The sequence below is a fragment of the Globicephala melas genome, chromosome 11 (genome assembly GCF_963455315.2).
Source record: "Globicephala melas chromosome 11, mGloMel1.2, whole genome shotgun sequence".
Taxonomy (NCBI): domain Eukaryota; kingdom Metazoa; phylum Chordata; class Mammalia; order Artiodactyla; family Delphinidae; genus Globicephala; species Globicephala melas.
In genome coordinates, this window is record NC_083324.2 from 77,850,313 (window position 1) to 77,862,346 (window position 12,034).

The following is a 12,034-nucleotide window of genomic DNA, read 5'->3' on the forward strand; positions in this document are numbered from 1 at the left end:
AGTTTAATTTGGAAGGGCCGTGGCTACCATGGATTTTGGCCTAGGAAACTCCAGAGAGAAGAGGACCGAACTGAGAAGCAAAGACTCAAGTTCATACCTGGACCCTGCCATCAACTATTTTTATGAGCTTTGGGCAAGCCTGAGTATAGTGGGCTGAATGGTGGCCCTCAAAAAGATATGTCACTGCCCTGATCCCAGGAAACTATGAACATTACTTTATAAAGCAAAAGATGTGATTAAGGATCTTGAGAAGAGGAGTTCATCCTGGATTATCCAGATGGGCCCTAAACGCACTCATACACAGACGAGGAAGAGACAGTGTGACCAGGGAGGCAGGGGTTGGAGTGATGCGCCCGCAGCCAAGGGATGCTGGCAGCCACCAGATGCTGCGAGAGGCAGGGAACAGATCCTCCCCTAGAGCTTGAGGAGGGAGAGTGGCCCTGACAACAACTTCACTGTGGACTCTGACCTCCAGAACTGGAAGAGAATAAATTTCTGTCGTTTTAAGCCACCAAGGTTGTATAATTTGCTATGACAGCCCCAGGAAGCTAATCCACTCAGTTTCCACATCTACAAAACTGAAAGACTGGGATCATATTAACAATGATATGCTGTTGTTATTGTCCAGATCTTTAACTTTAAGAAGGTCATTCTCAGACACTGGAAAACAAAATAACTTTAAGACTGTCACCCTGCCTGGCAGGGTGTTGTCAAATGAGAAACACTGCACTCCCAATGGCCCCTTTACCAGGAATCACTGTGTGAGAAAGCTGGATGCGAAAGTGTCCTCCTAAAGGTGGACTTGCCCTCTGTAATCTCTGTGTTGTCACCTGGACCAACCCGGATCCTTCTTCTGCTCCTTCAGTGGGCACAGAGCTGTGACATACCAGAAGCAAAGCATTAGCCATGGGGACCCTCCAGCAGCTGCTCCAGACAGAACATAGCTCCATCTCAAAGACCAGCGGTCTCCCATGTTTCCAGACCATGAGCTCAAGCTCCCAAGTACTGGGCACCCCTCTCCCATCACAGCAGAGGAAATGTAAGGTAAATATGAGGGTTCTTTAGGGCATTCCACAGTTCCCCTCTATTGATCCTGGAAGCACAGGGATGCAGAGCAAAGAGTGATGACTCTGGTCCTCACAGCTCTGGTCCTGATGCAGAGTGGAAGGAGAACCCATTTGCACAGTCAGATGAAAACTTGGGCCCTAGTCCACAGATCCTCTGCACTCAGTATCCCCAGCAGAAACAGGCCATTCCATCTAGTGGAGTCCTTATCCAGCACCTGTATGCAAACACACTGCCTGACTAATCCTGCTTTTAATACAATAAATAAGTCAAATAAATCATGACACACCATGAGATGGAATACTATTCAGCCATTAAAAACCATATCTAGAAGCAGGCTTAATGAAATGGGGAAATATTCCATTTATACCAGTAGGTGAAAAGGGCATGTTACAAATATAGTGTCTTATGTGTGGTCCCAATCTGAGATTTAAAAAGTAAACATATACATGTATATATGCATATAAAAACTGCCTGGGGAAAAAGGCTGTTAGAATATGGATCCAATGCATTAACAGAAGCTATCTCTGAGCAGAGGGATTCTGAGTGCTTTGTAACTTTTTCTAAGTGTTTTTCTGTATTTTCCTAATTTTCAACAACAAACGTGTGATTTCAATCAATAATATCACCTAAGTGCTACATATTGATGTGCATACTTAAACCATACAGAAGATACTATCTGTTTTGGGGGCCACTCTGAAGGTTGTCCTGACTTGCTCAAGCTGGAGGCTTCCAGAAGGAACTAAGGGACTTGAGGAAAACTCAGAAAGGGAGGTTGTGGGAATTCCCTGGCGGTCCAGTGGTTAGGACTCTGCGCTTCCACAGTAGGGGGCACGGGTTTGATCCCTGGTCAGGGAACTAAGATCCCAAATGCCACGCGGCCAAAAAAAAAAGGAGGTTGTGAGGACCCCTCTAAGTGTGGACCTAAATTACACTCCATCATTTCAGAGTTAATAACTACATAATTCAGTAGGTTTGGAGCACAGGACCACGGGCTGGGTAATCTGACAGCTCCCTCTCCACCATTGAAGCTCTTTCCCTCCTTCATTCTATTGATGATTTCCATGTCTGTCCTGCCCAGAGGCCCATGAAACACTAAGTCAAGGAAAATGGAGCACAGATTCAAGGTTTCTTTGCCTACTTTTCACACACTGTCCAAAGCATAGTATAAGTAGGAGAACTCATTTCGAAACATGTTAGAAAGAGATGGGAGGAAAAAAGAAATTTTAAAGACAAGACATCTCAATTCTTCCCATACTACTTGGATTTTAGTGAAAATTTAAAAGAACAAATTACAGCATACATGTGTTCCAAGAGCTTGGAGGAGACTTGATTCTTAGTTACTGCTTTGTAAACTGTGGCCAGAGAGGTTTGATTATTGAAGAACCAATGCTTATGGCGCTCTAGTGCCATCTGGTGGTGAGCTCTTAGAACTGGCTGGTTTTGTTCCTTTGGCTATTTCCTTTGGCCTCAAATGATTCCAGTAAGATTAATATATGGGGAATGGAAGGAGAGGAACAAGGTTTTCCTCTCAAACAGTGGTAATGTGAACCTCTGAAAAGCATAAAAACACAACTACCTGTAAACAAATTCACTAGGAACTAGTTCTCAAAATGTAGTCCCCAGATCAACAGAATCAGCATTGCCTGGGAACTCATTAGAAATGTAAACTATCAGGTCCTGCCTCAAACGTACTGAACTATGATGGTGTGGTTAGGGGCCAGCAATTTGTGTTTTAACACAACCTCCAGGTAAGTCTGATACGGCATTCTTAAGACTCAGAACTATTGCTTTGAGCAACACGGCAGGTAGCTTTTCCTGATAAGAAGTCTCACCTCTGTGTCTTCTAAGGGCAGTTAACAATTTTAAGCAAGGATAGGTGAGCAAAGATGGTTCCCTACCTTGCAGTGATGAGCGGGAGCTCCAAGCCACACCCTGCCAACCAGGAGGTCACATTGTAGACAGGAGGGGATCCCACCACAGAGAGCAATTCCAGCAGATTCCCTCCAGGGCGAGCTGTTCCAGAGTCAGCCTGAGAAACTAGAGACCAATGATCCAATCATTATCAAGTAAATCAAGATGGAAGACCTGCTGTGTGGAAGGTCCCCGTTGGAGAGGCTGAGTTACTCACATCCCAGCATACACTTAAAGCAGAGATTCCTACCTACCTGCTGCCAGGAAGAGAAAAGGAAGAGGAAGTAGGAATTTAGTTGCAAAAGGAAACTGCAAGGTCATGGTATACGGAGACGATGACTAATTGCACAGCAGAGTTCAATAAGCCCCAAGTCAGCCAAGCATCACTGCCTGTATCATTGGCGGTTCCCACCACGACACCGCCACACATACACACAGCTCATCTACGGCAGTGTGGACTGCTCCCTTTCCTCCTTTTCTTCCCAAAGCCTGGTAGCTCCAGGAATACAAGCTGATCCCCCTTGGGAACACTGAACACACAAAGCACATACTAGAGGTACTTGAGTTTTATCCGCAGCATGGCGTCAACATGTGTGCAGAGAGAGTGCAAGCTTTAAGATGGACCAGTGTTCAAATCCTTATTTTCCGCTTCTATTGGGTTACTATTTGGCTAATCACTATAACCTCTGTACGACTCTGTTTTCTCATTGATAAAGTGGGACTCATGACAGGTATCAGTCTGCATGGCAGGGAGAGTTTAGTGAGATGGCAGGTTTAAATGACCAGCAAATATAGTTTAATATCCTCTTTTCCTCCTACCAGGCACCATGTAAAGGCAGCTTCTTTTCTAAGTCTGTACAATCGAGGCAGTCTTTGCAGGCCCAATGCTGAGCACAATGCCAGGCACAGAGTAAGGGCTCAATAAATGTTTATTTGCTCAGCTGAGTATGGAGTCATTGAAGGTTTGGCTCTGGTGTCAACCATCTCTGGGTTCCAATATCCCCCACATACCAGCTGATTTGAGGCAAGACACTTAGTATCCTGTCAGCTTTGGTTTCCTCATCTATAGAGTGGGGATCACAGGACCATCTCATGGGGTTCTGAGAATTAAGTGAGAAATATTTGGGAGCTACCACTAGATGAAAAGAACTTTCATAGAGGACATTCGGTGGGAGAATATAACCAAGTGTTAAGCTGATCAGATAAATGTCAGACAATTAACCATGACTATGGAGCCCTACTGTGTAGAGTTTATGTTACCATTAAATAATACTCACAGGAAACTTGTGGCCATCAGGACGACTGGACAGTGGGAATCAGACGGTTTTACCCAAGCCATCTCCCATCTTTCTTGTCTCTGCCTCCCTGCTCCCCTCCCACCTCACCCTTACATGGCTCCAGATACTGGAGCATTTGGTGGCAAAGCGGTGATGGCAGTGAGAAAGGATTCTGGATCCTGGGCCTTGAGGGTTTGGGAAGGATAAAGGGAAATGACACCTATTATCCAGTCCTGAGTTTCCCAGTCCAGTCAGTGGGTTCGAGTGCACGCTGTAATGATCCCCTCAGTGCTCTGGGAATCTGGGTAGCACTTGGGGTCACCAAAGGCCCCAGCCAGTTGTCTTGGGCACCAAGAAACTCAGATGGTTACCCCAGCACACCATTTGAATATTATTTTCTGTGTGTCAGAACACAGAGTTTGAAACAAGCAATGACACATTCTGACCCAGATACCCCCAAAACACTCACATCACTGAAACAGATAAGAGATGGAATTCTGAAGAGTATCAAAGATGATGTATTTTCAGGGCTGAAAGAGAGTTCTCCTACCCCACCCCCCACCTCCACGCTCCACGCTCCCCTGCCCCCAGCTCTACAACTTCCAGGCAAAAGATTAAAAAGCTGCACACTTGAAAATCAGAATGCAAATGCCTGTTCCATACTTTTCTCCTTGGAGAGAGAAAAACAGAGAAGCTATGAGAAGCAGGAAAGCCGAGCCCCAGAGTCACAAGGGATTTGACAGAAAAGAGAGAGGGAACAAAGTTGGAAGCCTGGAGGCCCTGCGAGCAAACCACACCATCTGTCTGGGCTTCTGTTCCCAGGGTGTGCGTCTGTCCCCAGGGTGTGCGTCACACGTGGCCTCAGGAGAACCCCTGATGAGCACCTTGCCCTTAAGACAAGCAAAGCCAGGTGAGAGCACTGCACCCAAGAGAGGTCAAGGGACTTTGTGCAGAGAGGGGCCAGGCCTCAGCTCTGAGTGATGTGTGAGAGGAACCAGATAGGGAGAAGGAAAGACGAGGCTGTTCTCATGCAGATGCGGTGACCCTCCAACTCCCACCGAGTCTGTCCTAAGGATTGTAAATCAGACTTGTGGCCCATTTACAGGGCCAGATATTACTGTGTTCCTTATAGCACTTTGTATGACAGATATTAACAGATGGAGAGATGGAGAAATCCTGCTGGCCTAACAACAGTAATGATAATAGTACTAATAATTGATTACACTTATTGAACACTTACTAGTCAGGACCCATGATGAGCGCTTTACACTATACTTCGGTTATTCTTCATAGTAATCCAATGGGGTAGGGCCCTCATTAAGCCCATTTTATGCATGAGAAAACCAAGGGCCCTCAGCAAGAAAGTGGTAAAATTGGGGTAAGATCACAGACACCCAAAGCAAGAACAAGCATTGGAATAAATAGGAGGGGAAAAAGGAACTAGTTAGAGAGATATGGGGGCCAAGGACACAGAATTCCAACTCCATCTTCTCTCCAGGATCGAGGCAAGAAAGATGGAGAATCATATGTTCTCTCACCATTAACAGAAAAGCAGCCCCTCCAGAAAAGTTCAAAGACAGCATTTGATGGACAGGTCCGTGGAGGAGAGTGGATTTGATAATCACCTGTTAGGTTTGTGTCTGCAATAATAATCTCATCCACATAGAACACGTCCATCTCCGGAGACAAAGGGAGGAGGTCAATCTGATGAACCAGCACTGGGGAGTTTGCGGGAGGTGGCTGGAGCTGCGCGGAGCGATGCACACACGTCTTCCAGAGGTCGGTGCAGGCGAACTGCCAGCTGAAAACAAGCGCAGAGCAGAAACAGGCCTCCTGTGAGCACCGCAGTTCTCTCTCCTGAGAGCCCCAGTTCTCTAACCTGGGCCTGAGGACCATGCAGTCAGGAGACCCAATCCATCATGGCTGCCACAGTACAAGCATCCATCCAAGATGGGCTCAGCTTGGCTGGGATGCAACACGAGTGAATCATGTTTAAGTCCACCATCCATTCATAACAATGTCAGCAGTACTTTCAAATTACAATATGATTATGTGTCTTAAGCAGATCACCTGTTGGGCTCTACTATCAGGGAAGATTAATACTCTGGACATTTCCAGACTCATTTAAGTTTAAAAACACTTACAAAACCCTTAAGAGATGTGGAAAGAGAGCTGAATCAAGAGATCAGGATGCTGAATTATATTCCAGCATCTTTGTTCACTCGCTGAATGAATTTTGGTGAATCACAAATTCTCAGGGCCCCAATTTTTCTCATCTGTAACGTCAAGGAATGTTCCCTAAAATCTCTTCCAAATATGGTGGTCTATGATTTTATCCCTATGAGAAATGTCAGACTCCTTCTGGGGAGTATTAGATTCGTAACAACTAACTGCTCTTAAATCAAATTTCTTTGCCAAATAAAATGTGTTCAGAGCTGAAGTTAGTATCCAAGTCCCCAGTATCAGAGACAGTTAGTACCTCCCATAGGCCACTGTCCCCAGGAAAGCTAATCATCCCAGCTGGCAGAATTCCCACACACCTGTCCACAGATGAGCTACCTGTTAGGGCTGGCCCCCACGAGACTCCAGTCACAGGTGACGTTCTTCATAACGGTGTTTTGAAAGCCAATTGTGAAGGACACTGTCACTGTCAGGATCGTATTCATGTGGCCTTTGTATGCAAGGCACAGCTAGAGACACCAAACAAGAAGTCCTTCAGCTCTGTCACTAAGAAGCAGCAATTCAAGCAATGTTTATCAAGGACAATCCACTCCCTAGAACCTGCCTTGTGCTCAGAGAGACAGCCAGCCTGCTCCTGCCCTCCTGGAGCTTACCGGTCTAGCTGGAGAGACAAATAGTTTAGAGCAAATTATTATTCATCCAACAGAGAGTTATTCAATGCCTAACACTGTGCGTGGCCACGAGGATTTTAGAGCATCTCAATTATCAATAGAAATCCCCTGTTGTGACCCAGATACCTGTTCCACCTTGAGCAAGTCACTGTACCTCTCTGAACCTCACTCCTTAACCCTAATTCACCAGCATCCTTGGCTTCTAACTCTGAGTTAAGTAAAATTATATGGCAGGATTTTTCAACTGCAGTGCTATTGACATTTGGGACTAGATAATGCTTTTCTGTGAGGGGGACTGCCCAGTGCATTGTAGGACGTTTAGCAACATTCCTAGAACCTACCCGCTGGATTCTACAAACACTTCCCCAGTTTTGGTGACCAAAAATGTCTCCATGCACTGCCAATTCTCCCCATGGGGCAAAATCCCCACTACCCAGCGTTGGGAGCCTGTGCTGTAGAGGAAAGGCTGGAAGTCGGGCAGTGCCCTGTCCTGAACCGTATAGTCCTGGCTCCCACTGCCATTCAACTAGGAAAGGACTTAAAACCACTACCATGAGTTTAGCCACCCCAAGAAGGTTCACTCTGGTTCCCAAAGGGCAAGTAAGCTGCAATTTTTTATGAAGGACAGCAGAGCTAGTGACACAAAGATATAAGGGGTATTGAAGGAATGTGTCAGTCTATCCATCAATAACAATACTATGATAAATAATACAAACTATCCTTAAATGAGTCCTAATCACTGCCCAAGCACTTTACTGGATTATCTCATATACTCTTCACCTAAATCCTGAAAGCCAAACCTCATTATTACCCATTTCACAGATGAGTAAACTAAAGTAAGACATGGAGGGCATGCAGGGTATAGAGTCAGAATTCAAAACCAGAGTGTGACTGTAGAATCGGCGCTCATACCTGGAGAGCAAAGAAAATACTACAGTGTAGAAAAACTTCTGTAGGTCTCAGCTAATAGAAAGGCATTTCCATGCAGCAACTAGCTAATGGGAGGACCAGAGGTGTCTGTTCACCCCTGAAACCTAGCATCTCAGCCCGAAAAGCCCTACAAGGCACAGCAATCACTCTCTTGTGCTTCCCCAGGCTCAACCCCAGAGAATAATTCCAATCCCTCCCTACCCACCTCGCCTGCAAGCACAAAGGCTGCTACTTACATGTGTGTACTGATCTAGCCGGTTGCCCTTCTGGGCAGCCGCGGGTATCAGGACAAGGTGTCGAGGCTGATGGAAGCTGAATCTCCCACAGAAGGGCTCTGTCCCACTGGTGAGGTGCCCATCAGAGCTGGAACCTTCTAGGTCTGGATGCATTTCGAACAAAATAGGACGATGGGTGTAAATGTTATATAGACTTTCCCAACATGTCTGCAGGGAATGGGTTATGGGTTCGCCATGACATTGACCCCTCAGCCCTTGAGTGAGCTGGGCAGGGATCGAAGTGGTCGGCCCACCCCCCAGCCTGAAGGCTCTAGACATGAGAAACCCATCGTGTCTGCCCTACAGCATCGAAAATCTATTACCTTTTTCTATGTATACCATGACACAGAAAAACTACTGAGAAGCAAGGAGGTAAAGAGTGTTGACTGTAACTTAGTCCACCTTAGTATTTTTAAAACATACCCTCACATTTTTAGAATTTGTTAGATTACTGTTTTATATGTAATTCCTTTACTTGAGATGCAATTTGAATTAAGCAAGATTTGCACTGTTTTGCTGTTTCCCTGCTATGTCTGTTGCCCGTTTCCCACTGTACGGCATGAGACACAGTTCCTTATTCCAGCTCCCCGGCATCCAGGTTTCTAACTCTGCTCCACCTGACAGCTCGGGAGGGATGCCTTTTCTTTCTCTGATTCCCACACCAAACAGCTCCCTCCCAAGCACTCAGGGTCCGAATCCAGTTTCCATATTTTCATTTGACTCTTAACAGAGTCACCTGGGAGAGGAAATGAAGATTGTTCCCCTTTGACAAAAAAAAAAAAGAAGAGAAAGAAAGAAAGAAGACAAGGAGGAAAAAGAGGGTAGGAATTTGTCAAACCAGAGATCATACCTTGCTCGAATCCCAGCCGGAGTAGGATGTTCGCTGAAAGGGGTTCCAGTTTACATTTAACTGCAAGTAACTCCTCAAGGGCTGTTTGAATCTGTTAAAAAGAAAAACAGGGAATTCCCTGGATGTCTAGTGGTTAGGACCCGGCACTCTCACAGCCGAGGGCCCAGGTTCGATCCCTGATGGGGGAACTAAGATCCCACAAGCCACACAGTGTGGCCAAAAGAAGAAAGAAAGAAAAACAACCAGGAGTTCCTACCATGGGCAGAAAGACCACCTTTACTTCCCCCACCTCTGCTTAAGTGAAGAAGGTTCCCACCTGATGGGCCGTGGCATTTGCAGGGATTGGCTGGCTAGAGACATTGTCCCAGGTAAGGGAGAAGTTCCCTGTGCCAGACACCATCAGCATCTGAAAAGTCAAGAGTGACGGGGTTAAAGAACATGTGCTCATTGAACCAGGGAGACAACCTAGAAACACAGGACATAACCTCCCTGGTTTGTTATTTCCTTTGTATTACAATTTCAATTTTTAAACTCACTATCCTCTAGAACTATCTGGAGAACACAAGTGTCATCACGTAATGAAAACTTTTCTTGGAAGAATATACATGTCTATCTCCCCATTAATGCCTGCCTCCCTCCTTCTCTTTAGAATGTGACACCTAAATGTCACCACTGAAGGGCTCACTCTCAGCTCTTCTCACCGAGCTCCCTCCCAGGGGTGGCCTGGGAGGGAGAAGCAGCCCCATGCGTGTCACACCCTCTCAGAGGCTGATTCAGCCTCTGCTTTGCTTCTACTGCATTCCCTGCTGGGCACATCCCACTTTTGTAATGGGGTGAGACCTAACATCTTATATTACTTGTTTTCTCCTTCGCTCTGTGGTTCTTTATCTGCATGTTTTACTATTATACCGTAAGCTTTAAGAGGCACAGTCCATACTGAGTCAACCTTGTACACCGAAAAGCGGACAACAAAAAGTACAACAAACACAACATTGTAAATCAACTATATTTCAATTTAAAAAAAGAAAGCACACCAAACTTGTTCAACCAAAATATGGGGCGCAACCAAGAGACTCAAAGACCCTGACCCTTACAAAGCAGACTTAGAAAACGTAATATACGGGGAAATAGGACCCGAATGGGTCAAAAAGCTATGAAATCTCGTATGTGTACGCTCACAGGCATGCATACATGGGTGTGGGTGTTAAGATGACCTTATCTCCTCTCTGGGGAATATGTTTCCAAAGGAAGATTTACCAGGAACTTAAATTCCTGGAACTAAATCCATAAATCAGGGCATATCAACAATAAGACTTTGCATTTTTTTTAAAAGTCCTCTCAACCCTATTGGATGGATACCCTATCTCTTTGGCAGCAGAGTTACCATCACGGCTCAAGTCTCCTGGCTCCCAGCCAGCGATCCTTCCACTAGGCGGGACTATATTTCTCGCAGAGTTCACCCCCTGAACCTAACCCCATGGGACAAGGAAGACACGGAGACCTGGATTTCCGGAAGTCTCTGGGCCCGGGCTTGGATCTGATGCTTCTCCCGGAGGTACGTGCTGACCACCTCGGGATTCAGCCAGGTGTTATGGATCTGGACACCAATCCTCACCCCGCGGCTGGGGGCTCTCCCTCGATGCTCTGCTTCCAGGTAGTACCTGGCTCCCCCGAGCAGCTCCAGCTTGGGGGCCTTCTGTTGCCAGGTCTCTTCACTCCCATTCTGCTCCCAGGAGTCAAACCAGTCAGCAGTGCCCACTGCGATGGAGGCCACTTTCACCTGCACCCCAATCAACACATCAGGACCAGCACTATGAAGCTTCTGGGTCTCTTTTTCAAACAGCAAGTGTCTAGACAGCTACTTAACAGGAATTTGAGGGCTGGTGGCCTTTTCCAACAAGTTAGGACCTGTGCCTGTGTATGTTTCTCCAGCCGTTCTTCTCTCTCTCTTTCTCAATTACATAGTATTCAGATGAGGCTGGATGGTCCATGTTCAGAGCTGAAACAGACAACCTGAAACCCTAGCTTTACATGATGCTGTGGGTAAAGTTGTATGAAGTCCTCTGAGAAACCTAAATGTTACTTGACTGCACCATAATCTATGATGTTTCTCTAGCCAACTACCAAAGCAATTTCATAGAATTATATTCATCATTTGAGAGGAAATACTGTGTTTCTTTGTCAATGGCACTAGTTAATTTTGGCTGTTTGTTAAAACACTTTTTCTTATCCTTCAAAGCTGATCAGAAATTTCCTGCATAAAACTAACTACATCCCTACCCAGAATTAGTGGTAAAGATGCAAGTTTTGGAGTCAGACAAATCTTGGTTTGAATTCTTAATATGCCTCTTATTATCCCAGTGGCCCCGGATTGGCCATACAATCCTTCTAAGCCTCATTGCCCTTATCTGGAAAACAGAGATAAAGGGACATAGCTCACAAGATGCTGTGAAGGTTAGAAACAAGGTGTATAACAGCTGTAGCATAATGCCCAGCTTACAGTAAGACCTCAATAAACATGCCAACACATTCAGCCAAGCTCTTTTTCAACAATTAAAATCATGTCAATTATATCTCAATTTTTTTTAAAAAAAATCTCTGGTTGCTTAATGGCATGTTACAACTGTCAGTAGAATATGAGAGCTTTCATTGTAAGTTTTTGTTTTTTTTTTTCAGGAATTAAGGACTGGGGACCAGAAGAAGGAAAACGAGAGGGAGGTGTATACCTTGGTCCTCGGGTCCTCCGACTGACTGAAATACAGGGAAGCCTGGTTGTCAGCCTGGATCCAGAAAGTGTAATTATTTGTCTCTGGGGCCACAAAGAACCCACTGAGCCGCGCTCTGGAAAGCAGAGGAACACAGACAAAGAAG

General features: G+C 45.6%; 1 protein-coding gene across 1 annotated transcript in view; it reads right to left on the reverse strand.

Annotated features, from left to right (window-relative positions):
• The window catches only part of PKHD1 (PKHD1 ciliary IPT domain containing fibrocystin/polyductin), a 426,555-nt gene that overhangs the window by 388,535 nt on the left and 25,986 nt on the right, over positions 1 to 12,034 (reverse strand). Inside the window, exons 14-22 of the mRNA XM_030870494.2 lie at positions 11,890 to 12,004; positions 10,665 to 10,943; positions 9,480 to 9,569; positions 9,164 to 9,254; positions 8,275 to 8,417; positions 6,816 to 6,946; positions 5,882 to 6,057; positions 2,967 to 3,105; positions 749 to 876 (exon numbers count right to left, since the gene is read on the reverse strand). Of these exons, the coding sequence (XP_030726354.2) occupies positions 749 to 876; positions 2,967 to 3,105; positions 5,882 to 6,057; positions 6,816 to 6,946; positions 8,275 to 8,417; positions 9,164 to 9,254; positions 9,480 to 9,569; positions 10,665 to 10,943; positions 11,890 to 12,004 (1,292 nt within the window). The remainder of the gene's footprint in view (positions 1 to 748; positions 877 to 2,966; positions 3,106 to 5,881; positions 6,058 to 6,815; positions 6,947 to 8,274; positions 8,418 to 9,163; positions 9,255 to 9,479; positions 9,570 to 10,664; positions 10,944 to 11,889; positions 12,005 to 12,034) is intronic.